Raw genomic sequence first — 20,577 nt, 5'->3', positions numbered from 1 at the left:
GTCTAAAGGGTTCAGATTTAAACATCTCATCATCTGAGCCTCCCCCGTTTCTCAGCTTTATCTATAAGCAGAATCTGTGATTATTCGTTCAGCTGGGTGCAGCTTTCTCCTCCACTCTGAGGCCTCTTTACTCTGGCATGAACACTAACACACTAACACACACACACACACACACACACACACATACTCACACACACATCTCTGCTTTCAACTTTCAGTGCCATGCACACATATGCAGCACATATGCTTCAGCTCGAATTCCTCACAAACCAGCAGCGGCTCCTCCTGAAACAGTCTGCTCCATCCAGGATCTCCTCAGCATAGTTCTGTTTCTGTTTATACATATATACATTCATATATATATGGATTTGGATATATATATATATATATATATATATATATATATATATATATATATATATATATATATATATATATTGAGGGTAGGGAATGGTATAGGTATAAATGGGTATGGATGGGAAGAGTATATGGTATATAGATGGTATGGATTGGGGCTATGGATATGGATGGTATGGCTATATATATTGAGGGTAGGGAATGGTATGGATATGGATGGGTATGGTATGGACTGGTATAGAAATAAATACATAAATAGATGAGTATGGGTATGGATGGTAAGAGTATATGGTATATAGATGATAGGGATGGGTACAGATATGGATGGTATAGGTATATATACTGAGGGTAGGGAATGGTATGGATATTGATGGTATGAGTATGGACTGGTATAGATATAAATGGTATGGATGAGAATAGATATAGACGGTAGGGACGGGTATAGATATAAATGGGTATAGATATAGATGGGTATGGATATGGATGGTAAGGGTATATATACTGAGGGTAGGGAATGGTATGGATATGGATGGGTATGGTATGGACTGGTATAGGTATAGGTGGGTATGGATGGGTATAGATATAGATGGGTATGAATGGTATTGATGGGTATGGATATGGATGGTATGGGTATATATATTGAGGGTAGGGAATGGGTATAGATATAGATGGGTGTGGTATGGACTGGTATAGGTATAAATGAGTATGAATGGGTATAGATATAGATGGGTATGGATGGTAAAAATGGTAAATGGTAAATAGATGGTAGGGATGGGTACAGATATGGATGGTATGGGTATATATACTGAGGGTAGGGAATGGTATGGATATTGATGGTATGAGTACAGACTGGTATAGATATAAATGGTATGAATGGATGATAGATATAGATGAGTATGAATGGTATTGATGGGTATGGATATGGATAGGTATGAGTATGGACTGGTATAGATATAAATGGGTATAGATGAGTATAGATATAGACGGTAAGGACGGGTAAGGATATAAATGGGTATAGATATAGATGGGTATGAATGGTAAAGGTTTCCAAACTTTTGATTGTTACAGTATGTCTTGTTTTGCTCCCTGCAGGAGAGGAATCTGGGAAAGGCACAAAGGCTTCGGGTGAAATAAATCACAGCAAGTGCTACATCTCAGAGAAAGATCAGCCCCCTTCCTCCTCTCTTCACCACCACGTTCCTCAGCTGGATGAGCTGCAGTCGGGTTCTTCCTCCAGATCTCAAACCAACACTTATCCAGCTCGAGGCTCCAGATGCAGCTCCAGTGTTTGTTTTTTTTTTCTTGGGCACTTGAGGAATAACCACCAGCGAGACGACGAATGCCTTTGAGGAACTCAAATCAAATTAGCGAAGCTCTACAAAGGCTTGGTCGAATGACGGGTGGTTTTCCCTTAAATGCCGGAGAAAATCAACTCTCTGTGACATCTGCTTTTCTTTTACGAGGCTTCAGCATGATGAGCCTCTTCTGGAGAATATGTTGCATTTTATTGAGCTTATTGTGCTGCTTTGGAGAACCAACATGGAACATCTGTTTTCGAGTGCAAACTGTCTGGACTGTTGTAGTGCAGTGGACAATGTTTCTGGGTATTCTTTGGGGTATAGATGAGTATGGATGGGTATGAGCATGCATAGGTTGGATATGGATATGAATATGAATAGATATGGATGCATGTGTGTATGAATAGCTATGGCTGGGGTGGAGGAGTATGGACGGGTAAATGTATGGATGGGTATAGATATAGATGGGTATGAGTATGGATGGTAAGGGTATATGGTAAATTAATGGTAGGGATGGGGTACAGATATGGATGGTATGGGTATATTTATTGAGGGTAGGGAATGGTATGGATATGGATGGGTATGATGGTATGGACTGGTATAGGTATAAATGGTATGGATGAGTATAGATATAGACGGTAGGGACGGGTAAGGATATAAATGGGTATAGATATAGATGGGTATGAATGGTATATATATTGAGGGAAGGGAATGTTATGGATATGAATGGGTATGATATGTGACTAGTATAGATATAAATGGGTATGGATGGGTATAGATATAGATGGGTATGTGTATGAATGGTAAGTGTATATGGTAAATAGATGGTAGGAATGGGTATGGATATGGATGGTATGGGTATATATATTGAGGGAAGGGAATGTTATGGATATGAATGGGTATGATATGTGACTAGTATAGATATAAATGGGTATGGATGGGTATAGATATAGATGGGTATGTGTATGAATGGTAAGTGTATATGGTAAATAGATGGTAGGGATGGGTATGGATATGGATGGTATGGGTATATATACTGAGGGTAGGGAATGGTAAGGATATTGATGGCATGAGTATGGACTGGTATAGATATAAATGGTATGTAGGGATAGGAATGGGTATGGATAGGTATTGATGGATTTGGATATAGAAGGTAGGTGGGGAATGGATGAGTATAGATATAGTTGGGTTTGATATATATATATGGAACAGCACACACTCACACTGTGTGATGTTTAACGTGCTTGATCACTCAGGGGGGCGGGGTTGTCAGTGTGTATATTGTTTTGTGGAGCGAGTTTAGTGGTTTTGTGAGTGTGTGTGTGTGTCATGGAGAGTCTCGGAGTATGTTGAATGAGATCAGGGATGGGATGCTAATGAAAGACATTCCAGTCATTCCAGTGATTTCAACACAATAACACACACAAACACACACTGACCGCCATCGCAGCATGAAAACATATCACTCAGACAGAGCTCAGCCCACAGACTGCAGCAGTGACCACAGAGTGGGCAGTGTGTGAAGGATGACTGTGTGTGGTATGGTCTGTGTGTGTGTGTGTGTGTGTGTGTGTGTGTGTGAATTTGTGTTTCAGGCCACTACTGTGTTAAGCTCAGCATAATGTGTTTTTTAATGGACCATGGTGTGTGTGTGTGTGTGTGTGTGTGTATCAGAGAGAGAAGGAGAACAAGTGAATTGTGACCTTGTGGATCTCTCTCTCTCTTTTGCTGCATCTATCTCTCTCTCTGTCTGTGTAGTGTGTTGATTTCTCTCCACTGTGTTGGAGAGTTTTTTGAGTATGAGTAGGTATGGGAATGGGTAGGTGTGGTTGAGTATGGGTATAGATGAGTATGGGTATGGATGGGTATGAGTAGGTGTGGTTGAGTATGGGTATAGATGAGTATGGGTATGGATGGGTATGAGTAGGTGTGGTTGAGTATGGGTATAGATGAGTATGGGTATGGATGGGTATGAGTAGGTATCGTTGAGTATGGGTATAGATAAGTATGGGTATGGATGAGTATGGATGGGTCTGAGTAGGTATAGGTATAGATAGGTGTAATTGAGTATAGGTATAGATGAGTATGAGTATGGATGGTATGACTAGGTATGGGTATGAATGGTATGAGTAGGTATGGTTGAGTATGGGTATGGATGAATATGGGTATGGATGGTATAAGTAGGTATGGTTGAGTATGGGTATGGATGAGTATGGGTGGGTCTGAGTAGGTATAGGTATAGATAGGTGTAATTGAGTATGGGTAAGGATGAGTATGGTATGGATGGTATGAGTAGATATGGTTGAGTATGGGTATAGATGAATATGGGTATGGATGGTATGAGTAGGTATGGGTATGGGTATGGGTAGGTGTGGTGGAGTATGGGTATAGATGAGTAGAGGTATGGATGGGTCTGAGTAGGTATGGGTATGGGTAGGTGTGGTTAAGTATGGATGTGGATGGGTATGAGTATGAGTAGGTTTGGGTATGGATAGGTGTGGCTGAGTATGGATATGGATGGGCCTGAGTAGGTATGGGTATGGGTAGGTGTGGCTGAGTATGGGTATAGACATGGATGGACATGAACGAGTATGAGTAGGTATGAGTATGGCTAGGAGTAATTAAGTATGGGTATAGATGAGTATTGGTATGGATTGGTATGAGTAGGTATGGGTATGAATAGGTGTAATTGAGTATGGGTATAGATGAGTACAGGTATGGATGGATCTGAGTAGGTATGGGTATGAATAGGTGTAATTGAGTATGGGTATAGATGAGTACACGTATGGATGGATCTGAGTAGGTATGGGTATGGGTAGGTGTGGTTAAGTATGGATGTGGATGGGTATGAGTATGAGTAGGTTTGGGTATGGATAGATATGAGTAGATGGTTCAGTATGCGTATAGATGAGTATGGATATGGATGGGCCTGAGTAGATATGGGTATGGATAGGTGTAATTGAGTATGGGTATAGATGAGTATGGGTATTGATGGGTATGGATAGGTTTAATTGAGTATGGGTATATATGGATCTGAGTAGGTATAGGTATGGGTAGGTATGGATGAGTATGGGTATAGACATGGATGGGTATGAACTGGTAGGAGTAGGTATGGATGGCTATAGACATGGATGGGTATGAATAAGTGGGATTAGGTATGGATGGGTATGGTATAGACACAAAAGGGCATGAATGTGCATGAGTGGGTATGATTGGTATGGGTATAGATGTGGATGGGAATGGACATAGTTTTATATACATAGGTTTGATTACTGGATAGGTACGGGTATTGATGGGTATAGATATAGACGTGGATGAGTTATGGATGGGCGTGTGTCAGAATCTCTCTCTCTATCTTCTCTGTATCTTCCTCTCTCTCTCTTGCTCTCTGTAAGTGGGCTGATGTGATTAGTGCAGATGGCCGTGGTGGGTTGCTGTAGTTTATGAAGGTCATATGACTGATATAATGTGATAGAGCTCTGTAACTTGTGCAAGGCTGTGTTCACACTCAGCACTCATATGAGTTTTATTAGTCATGGGGAATTACACTACATGCCTCTGTCCACTTCATCGAAATATGTTTATTCATCCTGAGACACCATTTCTTCAGTAATATCAGCTCCCAACTCACTAAACAATTCTGTAATATTTGATTTGTTAGAGAAATCTGACTGAAGTTGAGTTAGTGACTGTTATTTGTTCATTAATTCAGTTAACAGTTATTTTTTAATTAAACAGCAAATCCTGCCAAACAAATCCAGCTCAAGTCGAGCTTCTGATGGTAGCTGGTTTCAGATGGACAAGCTGGTAAACAAAGTGAAGACAAACCCAGCTTTGCTCTTTACCAGCATTAGGTATGTTTCTATGTAGGTTTGATGGACTAGTTGCTCTATCAGCATGGTCATGAATGACCAGTGAGAGTAAAGCTGGTTGACCAGTTTGGTCATAGTGCTTGGTCATGATGGTAACAAGCATAGTCATGGATGATGGGCATGCTGGCCAACCATCTTCGTCATGGTGGTTATTGTGGTCATGCTGACCAGTAGGAGTTTTAGGCTTAGTCATGCTGGTCTAGCAGCTAAACCACTGTACATTCACGGGTTTAGAGCCGAGTTGGTCAGACAGCTTAACCATCTTGAGCAGGGTAGTTATAAACATGAGTCAAATATTACATTTGATAATTGTATCCATGTTTCACTGGTTTCAGATACCGTAATATAATATAAATAATATAATATTAATATATGACTACAGCTTGTAGATGTCGGCTACGGCTAAGGCTTACACAAGAGCACAGTAATGAAAGGACTGTGAAATTAAAAACCATGTATCTCCATTTTTTCTCCATGGTTTGAGCCCTGTAGCCTGTACAGAAGGTACACTGTGTAAATGACCCTGGATGAATGGACCAATAGATCATAATATAGATAAATAGATAATAAATCTTATTTTACATTGACTTCCATTCAAAGTTATAATGCCTTTTTTACAGCCTTCTCCTGTAAAGTCGCCATTTCGGAGATACGTGTTTAGGAGATACAGCGACGGTTTACACTTCTGGTCTCTAATCTGGGACTTCAAGGTTTTCAGTGATTAGCGAAGCTCAAAACAACACAAATGTTCCTCTAACCAGCACTGACTAAAAATCTCCCCCACACCCAGCGCTGTACCCCGCCATGAGTGTGTGTGTGTGTGTGTGTGTGTGTGTGCAACATATGGGCTCCTGCAGAGAAAGTGGGGCATTACAGAGTGTCTTCAGAAATCTGAGAGAAAGATAGGGGGAGGGGCTTATTGTCCTAAAGATGGATTAGCCCATCATAGGAGTGTGTCTGTGTGTGTGTGTTCATGAGAGAAAAGGGGGCGGTGTAAGTAGGAGAATGTGTGTGTGTGTGTGTGTGTGTAAGTATGTGACAAAAAGGAAGCGCGAGTGAAAGGAGAGAGTTCAGTTCTTTTGGAAACTTTCACCAGGCAGTGAAATGAACTGAGAGTATAAGCCCCGCCCATTCAGCCTACAGCAGTTTAGCCACACCCATTTAGCCTACAGCAGTTTAACCCCACCCATTCAGCCTACAACAGTTTAGCCACACCCATTCTGCCTACAGCAGTTTAGCTATGCCAATTCAGACTACATCAGTTTAGCCACACCCATTCAGCCTACAGCAGTTTAGCAACACCCATTCAGCCTACAGCAGTTTAGCCACACCCATTCTGCCTACAGCAGTATAGCCCCACCCATTCTGCCTACAGCAGTATAGCCACACCCATTCAGCCTACATCAGTTTAGCCACACCCATTCAGCCTACAGCAGTTTAGCCACACCCATTCAGCCTACAGCAGTTTAGCTACACCCATTCAGCCTACAGCAGTTTAGCTACACCCATTCTGCCTACAGAAGTATAGCCCCACCCATTCTGCCTACAGCAGTTTAGCCACACCCATTCAGCCTACAACAATTCAGCCCTGCCCATTCAGCCTACCAAACTTTAACCCCACCCATTTAGCCCACATCAATTTATCCCCAACCATTCAGTCTAGGGCAGTTTACTCCACCCATTCAGCCTACATCACTGTAATCCCACCCAATCAGTCTACATCAGCTTAGCCCCACCCAATTCATCGTACAATAATGTAGCCCCACCCATTCACTGTAACGTTATGTGGAGTGTTTCAGTCTGGACTGATTTTTTGAACAAGGCACAACACAGGGCAGCCAATCAGAACCGAGATCATTTGCATATACCATATGAGGGGAATGTATGTGTTAGAAGAACAATGCGAGGCAGTGTGAGTGTTCAGCTCATCTCTGTGCTTCAGTCCATGTTCGTGGACAACAGTGAGGGGCACAGTGTGAGAAAGCACATCAGCTCGTCTGCTAGGTGTTGGAGCTGCTGTACGGATGACGACACTTTACATCTTTCCAGGAAGCAGAGTGAATCAGCGATGACTCGGGCAGGAGTGTGAGTAATCCTCAGCTATTTTAGGCTCACAAACCGCAGAGTGTTTGTATAGTAACGAAGGACGCTGGGCAGAAGCCAGTCCGAACAGGGAACTGAGGGGCGTTTCCCTCGTGCAGGAGAAATGTAGCTAAGTGAGCTTTAAGAAAGTGAACACACTCCATATGATTAGATCTTCTCCTTACTGCTACATGCTCACGATTCTACACAGGACTACACAGAGCCCCTAAAGTGAGACCCAAAATCCTGCAGCTCATAACTGGGGTTACAGATACAGCCCAGTCATTCCCATCACCCACTACACTGCAAGCAATTTAATCAATCAATTTATCAATCAATAACTCAATTAATCAACAACAAAGGTAAAAGTGTTGAAGTGGTTGCCCTAGTACTTGATGAAAGCTTTAACCAGGAAATAGCATAAAATAAAATTAAAATAATTATTAATATAAAGATATAATAATAGCAGTTTAGCCACTCCCATTCAGAACTACAGCAGTTTAGCCACTCCCATTCAGAACTACAGCAGTTTAGCCACTCCCATTCAGAACTACAGCAGTTTAACCCCATCCATTCAGTCTACAGCAGTTTAGCCCCACCCATTCAGCCTACAGCAGTTTAGCCCCACCCATTCAGCCTACAGCAGTTTAACCCCACCCATTTAGCCAAAAAGAGCTGTTTTTAGCTGAACGCTCACACTGTCTCACACTGTTCTTCTACTACATAACAATCTCGGTTCTGATTGGCTGAATAGGTGGGACTAAACTGCTGTAGGCTGAATGGGTGGGGCTAAACTGCTGTAGACTGAATAGGTGGGGCTAAACTACTGTAGGCTGAATGGGTGGGGCTAAACTGCTGTAGGCTGAATGGGTTGGGCTAAACTGCTGTAGGCTGAATGGGTGGGCCTAAACTGCTGTAGACTGAATGGGTGAGGCTAAACTGCTGTAGGCTGAATGGGTGGGGCAATTTTAGGTTTTAATGTTATGGCTGATTGGCTGAAGTATTACAAAAAATAATAAAATGAATAAATAAATACATAAATGTCAGAGTGTCCTGGTAGAGCCTATTTTGAGCTGGGGTACCCACAGCACATATAGAACCATAGTTTTTACTAAAGAACCCTTTAAAGAACCTTTTCTTTAAATTATGCTCCTTTTTCATATAGGAAATTAGAGCTAAATGACAAACAGACAAGACAAGAGTCCAGGCCTTGAAGACTCAGAGCTGTTTTTGGCAACGCAAGGGGGCATATAAAGTTTTAGGCAGGTGGTTTTAATGTTATGGCTGATTGGTGTATTAAAAAATATTATTAAGTATTCAAAAATAAATGAATAAAGTAAAAAAGTATTTAAAAAATGATAAAATCAATCAATAAATAAATTAAATAAATAAAGTTTTCTGGCAGAGCCTATTTTCAGCAGGGATACCCAAACCACACACAGAACCATAGCCTTTTTCAAAGAACCCTTTGAAGAACCCTTTTTTGTAATGCATGCTTCCTTTTCATAAGGGGAGTGAGAACTATAAGCGAGAAAGAGACAGGACACCTTCAGAGGTCTTGTGGAGTCCAGGCTTTGAAGGCTCAGAGCTGTTTTTGGCAACATAAGGGGGCATATACAGTTTTAGGCAGGTGGTTTTAATGTTATGGCTGATTGGTGTATTAAAAAATATTATTAAGTATTAAAAAATAAATGAATAAAAAAATATACAAATATTCCTGGGAGAGTCTATCTTGAGCAGTGATACCCAAACTACACACAGAACCATAGTCTTTACCAAAGAACCTTGTGAAGAACCCTGTGAAGAACCCTGTGAAGAACCCTTTGAAGAACCCTTTGAAGAACGCTTGCTTTAATGAATGCTTCCTTTTCATACGGGGAGTGAGAGCTATGAGTAAGAGAGAAAGAGTGTGTGTGTGTGTGTGTGTGTGTGTGTGTGTGTGTTGGGATGATCAGATGACTTCAGAGCGATCATATGTCTTAGGGAACGAGGCGTGAGGTGGTTTTGCTTCCTGGACGTGTTGCTCGGCCTGTGTGTTGAAATGAAAAGCGAAATCACAGAGAACCGTTCCGGCATCCACTGATCCTGATCTTCAGACGCCCTGACCTGGTAAAACCCCTTTCAGCCCTGCCAAGAAGCTCAGCCTTCTAAAGGAAACTGCAGATTCAAAACATTCTTACTTTACACCAATCAGCCATAACATTAAAACCACCCCCTGCCTAATAGTATATAGGTCCCCTTGTGCTTGAGCCAATGAGGCTTAGACTCCACAGGACCTCTGAAGGCATCTGGAACCAGGACTAACGTTAGCAGCAGATCCTTAAAGTCCTGCAAGCACTGAGACCATTCACTGGTTGTCCTTTCCTGGAGCAGGTGCTGACTAGGGATGTGCGATACGTATCGTCTGCGATCATTTTAACGATGTGTGAGCAGACATTGTGGAGTATTGTGGAGTCACTCACTTCGCGGAAACCTCTCACAAACACGCCTTAGGACTTATACATGTATTCACTGCGACCGTTAGCCTGATAGGATAGACTACCGCGCATGTAGCATAGCCTACAAGATTAGCGCAACACAGGCTAGTGTTGTGCCGGGAATGACTGGAGGTAAAAACGAGCGAACAAACTGCGCTAGGAGACAAAACCCAAGCACCAGCCTGCCAGTCTGCAGCGCTAGATTTAGCTAGCTGCTGGACCTGGCTCGTCCTCGCTAGCTTGGAGGTGGTTTTGCTTGGTTAATGCTAACATATTCACTAAACAAAATACTTATTGCTAATCATCTCTACTAAATAGAAATAGCTAATGCTAATCATTTCTGCTAAATAGAAACAGCCAATGCTAATCATTTCTGCTAAATAGAAATAGCTAATGCTAATCAGTTCCGCTAAGTAGAAATAGCTTATGCTATTCAACTCTGCTAAATGAAAATAGCTAAGGCTAATCAACATTGCTAAATTAAAATAACTAATGCTAATACTTTCACTTAGCAAAAATAGCCATTGCTAATCATCTCTACTAAATAGAAATATCTAATGCTAATCATTTATGCTAAATAGAAACAGCCAATGCTAATCATCTCTACTAAATAGAAAAAGCTCATACTAATCATTTCTGCTAAATAGAAATAGCTAATGCTAATCAGTTCTGCAAAGTAGAAATAGCTAATGCTAATCAGTTCTGCAAAGTAGAAATAGCTAATGCTAATCAGTTCTGCAAAGTAGAAATAGCTAATGCTATTTAACACTGCAAAATTAAAATAGCTAAGGCTAATCAACATTGCTAAATTAAAATAACTAATGCTAATACTTTCACTTAGCAAAAATAGCCATTGCTAATCATCTCTACTAAATAGAAATATCTAATGCTAATCATTTATGCTAAATAGAAACAGCCAATGCTAATCATCTCTACTAAATAGAAAAAGCTCATACTAATCATTTCTGCTAAATAGAAATAGCTAATGCTAATCAGTTCTGCAAAGTAGAAATAGCTAATGCTAATCAGTTCTGCAAAGTAGAAATAGCTAATGCTATTTAACACTGCAAAATTAAAATAGCTAAGGCTAATCAACATTGCTAAATTTAAATAACTAATGCTAATACTTTCACTAAACAAAAATAGCTAATACTAATCAGTTCTTGCAACTGACAACTAGCTTATTCCACCATTTGCGAACTGACCTCCGCGCTGAATATGAAGATTATTAAAAACTTCGGAAGTCTGCTGCCCACTACGGGCCGAAACCAGACAAAGCACCTGTTAGAGCGTGATCTGTGACCGTCTAATTCTGTGAGCTCAGTGGGTCGTTTCTGAGATTTCTGCTTGTGTAAAGTCACATATTCTGACAGAGACAGATATTATCGCATCATGTGACCCCACTGTTTCTTCTGGAAGTGTAGCGGTGTAACGAAAAGGGAGCCCCCTGTATACTCCTCTACGACACAGTTACGTCATTTACAGTGTAAGTAAAACAGATTCTGAATTTGTTAGGATGTTTAAACATACGTAAAGTAAAATGACAATAAGTAACATGGAATATAAATATGATTCGACCCTTCCTCTGTAGAGAGTTGCCCAGGTGCTTGTTCAGTCTCTCGTCACTTCAAGACTTGACCACTGCAGCTCTCTTCTGGCTGGTCTCCCTCTGCACACCATCAGGCCCCTGCAACTTATCCAGAATGCAGCGGCACGGGTAAATTCAGCCATGTTCAGCTCCTCCTCCACTGCTGTGTTTTCTCTTCACTGTAGCTTCCTGTAGCTGCTGCCCAGGTCATCAGATTCAAACCCTTGACTCTGGCCTACAAAGCCAAGACTGGACCAGCCAGCCCCTCCGTACTTGATGGCGATGGTCAAAAGCCTGATCAGCACCAAGAGCCCTTCCAGCTTCAAGTACGGCTCGGCTCGACCCGCCATCCTTTAAGATCCACGGAAGACGAGCGTCCAGACTTTTTACTGTCCTGCACCGAAGTGGTGGAACGAGCTTCCTCTGGGTGTCCGAACAGCAGAGTCCAACGCTCGGTGTCTTCAAACCCAGACTGAAGACCCTCCTCTTCTGAGAGTACTCAGGCGAAGAGAAGAGTATTATGGTCTCCATACTGACTTGTGTTCAGTAGAGTCTAAGATTAGAGGAGCTTTGAACTATTAGTTTATTTAAACTAGCTGAGGTTCTTCTTGAGTAAATAGTGAAGCACTTTTGAAAGTCGCTCTAGAGAAGAGCGTCTGCTAAATGCCTTAAATGTAAATGTAAATATAATGTAATATAAATATAGTACATTCATATTACATTATAATTTAATGTAAAAAAAAAGATACAAAACATGTGATGTCATTAACTCCTGCATTATTGTTTTCTTTATTATTTTTACTTAAATAAACGTAAATAAGTAGAACAAACTAGCGCAACGCAAGACTTTTACCAACACATTTTGAAGGATAAAAAAATATCATTATCGGCAGAATGCCAGAAAATATCGATATATCATTTTTGTCAATATCGCACACCCCTAGTACTGACCACTGCCCACCAAGAACACCCCACAAGACCTGATGCCTGATGTTTTGGAGATGTTCTGACCCGGTAATCTAGAACATCACAGTTTGGTTCTGGGGAAAAGAACAGAGTTCAGAGGTACCTCAAATATGGACAAAAGTATTGGGACACATTCATTGTTCTTCTGAAATCTGAAGGGTACTTAAAAGAGATCCTGCTTTTGTTGGAGTGACCGTCTCTACTGACCAGGGAAGAAGGCTTTCTACTAGATTTTGGAGCAACATTGCTGTGATGATTTGATTGCATTCAGTGGGGTCAGGATGTTGAATGATCACCACCCCACCTCATCCCATTCAAAAGTATTGGATGGAGCACCACCACCATCATTCCAGAGAAAACAGTTCTCCATCACCTTCAGGAAGTGACTGTTCACTTGCAGCCTGATATATCTACCCCTCGACAGAACGACAGACAGAACTATCAACTATAAGCTACCTCCTGCCTCCCTCGACACGTGTGCCACCAGCTCCGAAAGGCCGCGGGATCTGGGCCGATCCGTCCACTTCAGCTTCAAACGGACGCTCTTGCAGCTCTCTTGACCGTGATAACACTCAGCACTGCCGGGGGGCAAGCCGGGCACAGAAACCCCTCTGTTCCTTGCCATGGATCAAAGCTGGACTGGAGTCCGGAGTCACGGAGGTGTCGGCAGAATCCATCCGCGAGGGATAAAGGAGGATTTAGAGGGGTTGACATCAGGTGAGTGTGATTGTATAGATCTGTCGGAGCCTTGATGATACAGGAGAATGCTGGGCTTGCTCTCTTTTCTCCATCCAAAGCAAGCAGCAGAGCTTTAACGGCCTTGCCGAGTTTTTCCCTTCTGCAATATTTGGAGTCCGAAATTTTACACTGGAGGCCTACCTTCACTGTCCAGCCACCTGCTTAATATTATGTGGATCCCCCTCATGCCACCAAAACAGCTCTGACCTGAGCAGGAGCATCAGTGAACCTGCCCCCAGCCTGGTTCACCAGTTGTCCTTCCTTGCAGCACTTTTGGTAGGTACTGACCACTGCATAGCTGGAACACCCCAAAAGACCCACTTGATGTTTTGGAGATGTTCTGAGCCAGTCGTCTAGAACATCACAGTTTGGTTCTGGGCAAAAGAACCAAAAAAAACCCACAGATTGTCAGTGCTGCCTTTAATAATGGCGTTCAGAGGTACCTTAAATAGGGACAAAAGTATTGGGACACATGAAATATGAAATCAGGGGTATTAAAAAGAGCTGATTCTGCATTTGTTGGAGTAACGGTCTCTACCGACCAGGGAAGAAGGCTTTCTACTAGATTTTGGAGCAACATTGCTGTGAGGATTTGACTGCATTCAGTGACAATTCAAGTCAACTTCATGACAATTCAACTCATCCCATTCAAAAGTACAAGACGGAGCTCCACCACCATCATTCCAGAGAATACAGTTCTTCCACTGCTCCACAGCTCAATGCTGGGGGGCTTTATACCCCTCTACTAGCCCATGCCTGGCATGACCTGTATCAGCCATAGGTGTAACTTGAAGTAGCTAAATGCATTCATTAGGAGGGGTGTCCACAAACTTTTGGGCATACAGTCTATCTTTCAGGGTGGACAGCTATTAGCGAGTCTGCTCTTGACAAGAGCGTCTGCTTAATGCCACAGAAGTAGTTGTAGTTTATTCTTTTTATAGGGACAAGTGACTCACACATTTTAGTGGTATGGGAATTCCTAGAGGGGTTTAGACTTATGGAAGACCTCATGCTGTACTGTGGGAAAAGTGCTGAAACAGTGGTCCAGCCCAGGGTGGACTTGGCCAGAAAGCTGTGAAGTGCTGTAGTAGAAAGCTGAGGAGAGTTTAATCTGGAACAGCTGCCTCGGGGTGCTTCACATGATCAGAATGTGGATGAAGGCCAAAGAGTTTAAAAGAAAAACACTACAAATAAAATGTCTTCATCACACACACAAACACACACACACACACACACACATACACACTAGTACCAGGGCATTCGAAATGGGACAGTTTAGCTCTTGGTCAAAACAAATGACAATTAGTGCCTTCAGAAAATACACTGTGTCCAAATGTTTATGGACACCCCTTCTAAAGAATGCCTACAGCTACTTTGGGTTGTACCCATTGGTCCCTGTAGATAAGTACTGCCAATAGAATAGGACTGTCTAAACCAGATCAACATGAACCTATTGGCACCATGCTGCTTAGTGCCAGGCGTGGGCTAGAGGAGTATAAAGCCCCCCCAGCAGCATTGAGCTGTGGAGAAACTGTGTTCTCTGGAATGGTGGTGGAGCTCCATCCAGTACTTTTGGGATGCGTTAGGAAGTTGGGGATGATGAGGTGGGGTGGTGATCATCATCCAACATCCTGACCTTACTGACGCTCTTGACGCTGAATGCAATCAAATCCTCACAGCAATTTGCCTCCAAAATCTAGTAGAAAGCCTTCTTCTTCCCTTCTTAGATAAAAGTCCCAATACTTTTGTCCAGAAAGTACATTATCAGGCATTGTGATTTAATAGAGCTTATAAACTAGCAGAAGCAAGTAGCAAGGAAGCGAGTGCGAACAGACCAGAAACAGGAGACAGTACGGACACACTGTCTGGTTTCTGTTCATTTACCGTGGCGAGCAAGGTGCTTGATCGTTATCTAAGGCTATGCATCAGTGCTGGATATCAAAATTCAGTCATTTATGCTGTAGAACAAATGAATCTGAGGTACAGAGAAATCCCAGTACCTCAGCAGCAAGTCTAACTAGCTTCAGAAGTATTTAACTAATGTATAAAATGGCATGGACTCCACAAGACCTCCACAAGACCTCTATAGACCCCTGAGGACCTCTATAGGTGCCCATGACCCTTTCGCCGGTTCAACTGTCTTTCCTTGGAGCACTTCTGGTAGGTACTGACCACTGCATACCTAGAGCATTCCACAAGATCTTCCTGATGTTTTGGAGATGTTCTGACCCAGTCATCTAGAACATCACAGTTTAGTCTCCTCATCTCCTCGACCCTCACATGTGAAGCCAGTCACTGCATCTTTCCGAACTGCCGCTGATGCCGGGCCGGATCCCCAGCTCTGCTGACCAACTTCACACTAGGAGTGATGTGGGAAGGAAGTGCCATCAACCCACCCCTAAGAGAGCAAGGCCAATTGTGCTCTCTCAGACTCTGTCAGCTGACCAGGACCAGGCTGAACGTATGGGTGTATTCACACAGCCTGAGGAGATTGGCATCTCTGTCGCTTAGATCAGCTCCTCAGTCCTTGTTAAAAAAGGTCTACTAGTGTGTATGTTTGTGCCAGGGCTACACTGTACGATGTTTAGCCCCGAGTCTGTGGTTGTTGGAAGAAGATATCAGGTAGTGTGTGAAGGCCACAGACCTTACTGGTTACTGGTTATCATCTGGTTCTTACTGTTGATCGTTTGTGGTGTAAAATTAAACATCGGGACCCCGCATACCGAATCAAACTGGGAGACGTCTGCAAAGAGACCACTGGCCTTGTGGTTAGACCACTTGCCTGAGTTACTGATCACAGGGTTTGATGGGTTTTATACCTGGGTTTGCAATGGAGCCACTTTGGGCCTTTGGGCAAGACCCTTACAAGAATACAAGAGTAGAGTTGAATGTTTCTGGCCATGAAGGCTGGTTATTAGGTCTTATCAGCCAACAGACACCTAACAGCATCGTAATAGGAGTGTTGAGGGGAAACAGCACCATCTACCCACCCAGATTGACCATGGCCAATTGTGCTCTCTCAGGCTCAGGCTGCTGATGGCAAAGAACGGCCAACTGACATTAAAGCCACCTGAATTCCAACCTGGCTGTTAAGATGGTGGCTCAGCGGTTAGAGCACCGGGATATTGATAACAGGGTTGTGGGTTCGATTCCCGGGCTCGGCAAGCTGCCACTGTTGGGCCCTTGAGCAAGGCCCTTTACCCTCTCTGCTCCCCGGGCGCTGGAGTTGGCTGCCCACCGCTCTGGGTGTGTGTTTGTACTCACTGCCCCTAACACATGTGTGTGAGTGTGTGTTCACTACCAGATGGGTTAAATGCGGAGGACACATTTCGCTGTACACTGTACAGTGACAAATACGTGCACCTTTCACCTTTCAAGATATCGGACATGCATCAACCTCAATATCAAAGTGGCCCTTATCGGCCCTAAGCGGTTTGTACCAGATTCAACTTTGACCAGATTCTGTTAACACTTATTAAAATGCATCCCCAGTCTGACCCAATGAGATCAGATTTTGCTTATGAGAGTATTTCTAGCCATGAAGGCTGGTTATTAGGTCTTAAATTCCATACAGCAGTGAGCTTGTGCTTCGGGATATTCTCCCTCTATTAATGCAGCTGTTTAGTTCCATTAATGCTCCACCGTCATCATATTTTAAGGGTGGGTGTAATGTTGCAGAGTTATGGGAATGGAACAGTTCCCGAAAAGTCAAACAGGGTGTGGCTCCATGAGAGTGTATGTCTGTTTTTGGATCTTCATTCCCTAGAGGTCATTATTGTTGTTGTTGTTGTAGCTCTTTTGTCACAGAAAGCAGGTCAGTGAACCCCCCCCCACCCCCACCTCCACCCCCGATTCTCTTGCCACTGTTACTCCTACCTCATACTGGCCGAGGAAGATCAGTATCTGCAAAACACTGCTAAAATGATTGAAAATCAATGCGTCCCTCAGTGTCCCACCTACACCGCAGATCTGCCCTGGTTTGATTCGTTCCCCATTAAGGCTTGAGATCTAAAGCAGGCCAGGACGGTCCATTTCTGGAGGGATGATAACCTACTTACACAACACTCTCGTTCTTGTGCAAAATGCCCTTTAGGACACATTTCTAGCTGAGAAAGACAAGCAGTTAGATGTTGTAGCCTTTGCTGGGAATAACTGCACTAGGTTTCAGTGTTATATGATATTTAGGCTGCGTTCATAGAGCAGGAAAAGTGGCCGAAATCAGATTTTCCCACCAAATTTCCATAATTTTTTCCCCCAATTTAGCAGGGCTGATTAACTCACCCACTCACTAGGACTTCCCCTATCACTTGCACTTGCACCCTGGCAACATAGAAACCTAGCTAATGGCAGCTAATGGCAATGCAAATAAACTGGGAAGGACTTTGGCTAAACCGGTCTGAGGGGCTCAGGTGTGTGTGGAGTGTGATAAGTGTGTTTAGGTGTGTGTGAGAGATGTGTATCCATACCTGTGAGTCTGAAATCTCTGAGGGTTTTTCGGTCAGGCTGCTGCTCTCTGCTGGAATCAGGTCGTTGTATTTAGTGCTGATGTCTTCATCAGAGTAATGCAGCCCACCAGGACTCGGCCTCGGGGGAGACCTGCACGGGGCGAGAGAGTATGGATTTAATTATATATATATATATATATATATACACACAGAGCTGTACAGAGGTCTCCTAGGTCTATAGTCTCCTAATTCCATTATTGTAACCTTATTGTATTGAGTTTTTACTGAAGAAGCTCCAGATCTCATCAGAACAGATAAAGCAGCTAAACATGAATCCAGTAAAAAGGAGAAACAAGAGCTTCTCATTCTGAAGAGAGAAAGTAGTGAGATCTTGTCGGTGAGCTAGTCTGAAGAACAGAGCTCGGTTCCTCCAGGGTTCTCCTGGACGCCCCCCAGTCCAGCCAGCACAGCGTGGAGGATGTGTTCAACTCCATCAGCAGCAGCAGCAGCAGCAGCAGCAGCTCACCTGATTTACCTTCATTAAGCCCTGATTTACCACCAAACCAGGTGTTGATCTGAGGAGAACTCTAAATAATACTAGACTCCATGAGAGAGGAGAACTTTGGAGATGTTCTAATGATGAAAACAGTGATGGAGAACCTCCACCACTTTCTGTAGGAGTGTTTATTCTAATATCAGAGTTTTACTGAGACTTTGTTCAACAGATAGAATAACACTGAAGTCAGTAGCTGGACGTCCCAGCGCAGAGTGACGTGTCAGTTAAGTACAGTTCCAGTCCTGAATGGGCCTCGTCGTTCTGTCCAGCGGTCACAGAGAAGGTCACATGACTGGTGGAAAGCGATGGATTGTTCGCTGAAAAGTGCTGCACTGTTTCCGTGCTGTTTTGCAGTGGAAAGCTGGGCAGGGTGACACTGGCTGTTTGCTATTGTCATCAGTTTTTCCACAGTGTGTTCAGCCACACAGCCACTCTCTCGCCTGCACCTAATAAGACCCAGGGCATTACGAGAGAGGGGGGGCGGGGGGACGGGGGGACAGGGGGGTGGTTGGTTGTAAACCTCTTAAACAACAGGGACACTACTGTCAATAACTTATTATAAATAAATAAATAAATATACACACTGCTGAATGCAAAGTAAAATTCCCACTACACAGTAAAAGATTTTAGCAAGTCTTAACCCCTTAAACTGCCTATGGACCGTCCGAATAGCCCCACCAGTTTGTACAGAATTCCCTGTAGTAACTGACTAATACACCTCCCGAGTGTGCAATAAGCCTAAGGTCTAAATATCTACTTTTCCTCATTATTTCATTTCTTTTTACTAAAAGTATTAATTTAATCTACTGTGTTTCATTTATTATGTTTTAATTATGATTTTTTTTGCCCCTAGAGTAAAGAAGTCGCAGGTCATTCCAATACAAAGCTCCTTCTGATCTGAATCTGATCTAATCTTGCTCTCTTTAATTCATTTTGGGGTTTTTCCACAACATCTTTATTTTCTTTTTTTAAAACAACCTGTTTATGTATATTTTAATACAGGTCATTTTAATCTTCAGTTCATTTCAGCACAGTACAAACTACTTCAGCTGTCTGCAAGTGCTCCTAAAATTATTGTTAAAAGGAATGAAACACTTTCAGTAAAATAGAATAACATAAAGTTTTAAAAGGTAAGAAAAACAAAGTACAGTATTCTTACAACTATCTAAAAATAGTAAATAATAAAATATTAAATAAATATTAAATTAAATGGATATTATTATTATTATTATTATTATTATTATTATTATTGTATTTTTTTTCCATTTAATTCAACATTTAAAATAATTTAAATTTCAATAATAATAAAATAATAGAATATTACATTTACAGTAGTTCTTTTTATTACAATGATTCATTTAATCTACTGCAAGTGTTTTATTTATTATGTTTTAAATATTATTTTTATTTAAAAATAGAATGACAAAGTTTTAAAAGGTAAGAAAAACAAAGTACAGTATTCTTACAACTATCTAAAGTAAAAAGTAAAAAATACAATATTAAATAAATATTACATTAAATTGATATTATTATTATTATCATTATTATGTATTCTTTATTTAATTCAACATTTAAAATAATTTAAATTTCAATAATAAATAACAGAATATTACATTTACAGTAGTTCCTTTTTACTAAAATTATTAATTTAATCTACTGCAAGTGTTTTATTTATTATGTTTCAACTATTATTTTTATTTAAAAATAGAATAACAAAGTTTAAAAAGGTAAGAAAAGTAAAGTAAAGAAAAGTACAGTATTCTTACAACTATCTAAAAATAGTAAATAATAAAAAAAATAATAGAATATTACATTTACAATAGTGCAGGGTGGACACAATAATAATAATAATAATAATAATAATAATAATAATATTTTTTATCTAACATAATCAAGTCCCATCAAAGCTGTATTTATGAGAGAGCAGAACTGAGGTGTAGTTCAACCAAAACAGGTGTGCTTACTTGCACCACCAGTAGAACCTTTATTGGTACTAAAAAGAACCATGTTCAACCAGAAAAACAACCAGTTAAGCATCCAAATGATCCCAATGGTTCTACAAAGGTTCTACTTTTGCCTTTAGTAACCAACCTCTGATGAACCCTTTCTTTACTAGTGCACAGCCCCTGTGTAAGTGTGTAAGGGGTTAACACTGGAGGTGCTGTAGTGGTGTAATTATCCAAGATTATACAAGAGCT

The 20,577-nt window shown here is 41.7% G+C and overlaps 1 protein-coding gene across 4 annotated transcripts in view; it reads right to left on the bottom strand.

The window, feature by feature from the left end:
- Nucleotides 1-20,577, bottom strand: part of sdk2b (sidekick cell adhesion molecule 2b) — a 411,671-nt gene that overhangs the window by 1,939 nt on the left and 389,155 nt on the right. For all 4 annotated transcript variants that reach the window (XM_072667047.1, XM_072667049.1, XM_072667048.1 and 1 more), the window contains exon 44: nucleotides 17,845-17,974. In XM_072667047.1, the coding sequence (XP_072523148.1) occupies nucleotides 17,845-17,974 (130 nt within the window). The remainder of the gene's footprint in view (nucleotides 1-17,844; nucleotides 17,975-20,577) is intronic.

This window comes from Salminus brasiliensis, chromosome 22 (assembly GCF_030463535.1).
Source record: "Salminus brasiliensis chromosome 22, fSalBra1.hap2, whole genome shotgun sequence".
Lineage (NCBI taxonomy): Eukaryota > Metazoa > Chordata > Actinopteri > Characiformes > Bryconidae > Salminus > Salminus brasiliensis.
This window is presented reverse-complemented; position numbering and strand designations above follow the sequence as displayed.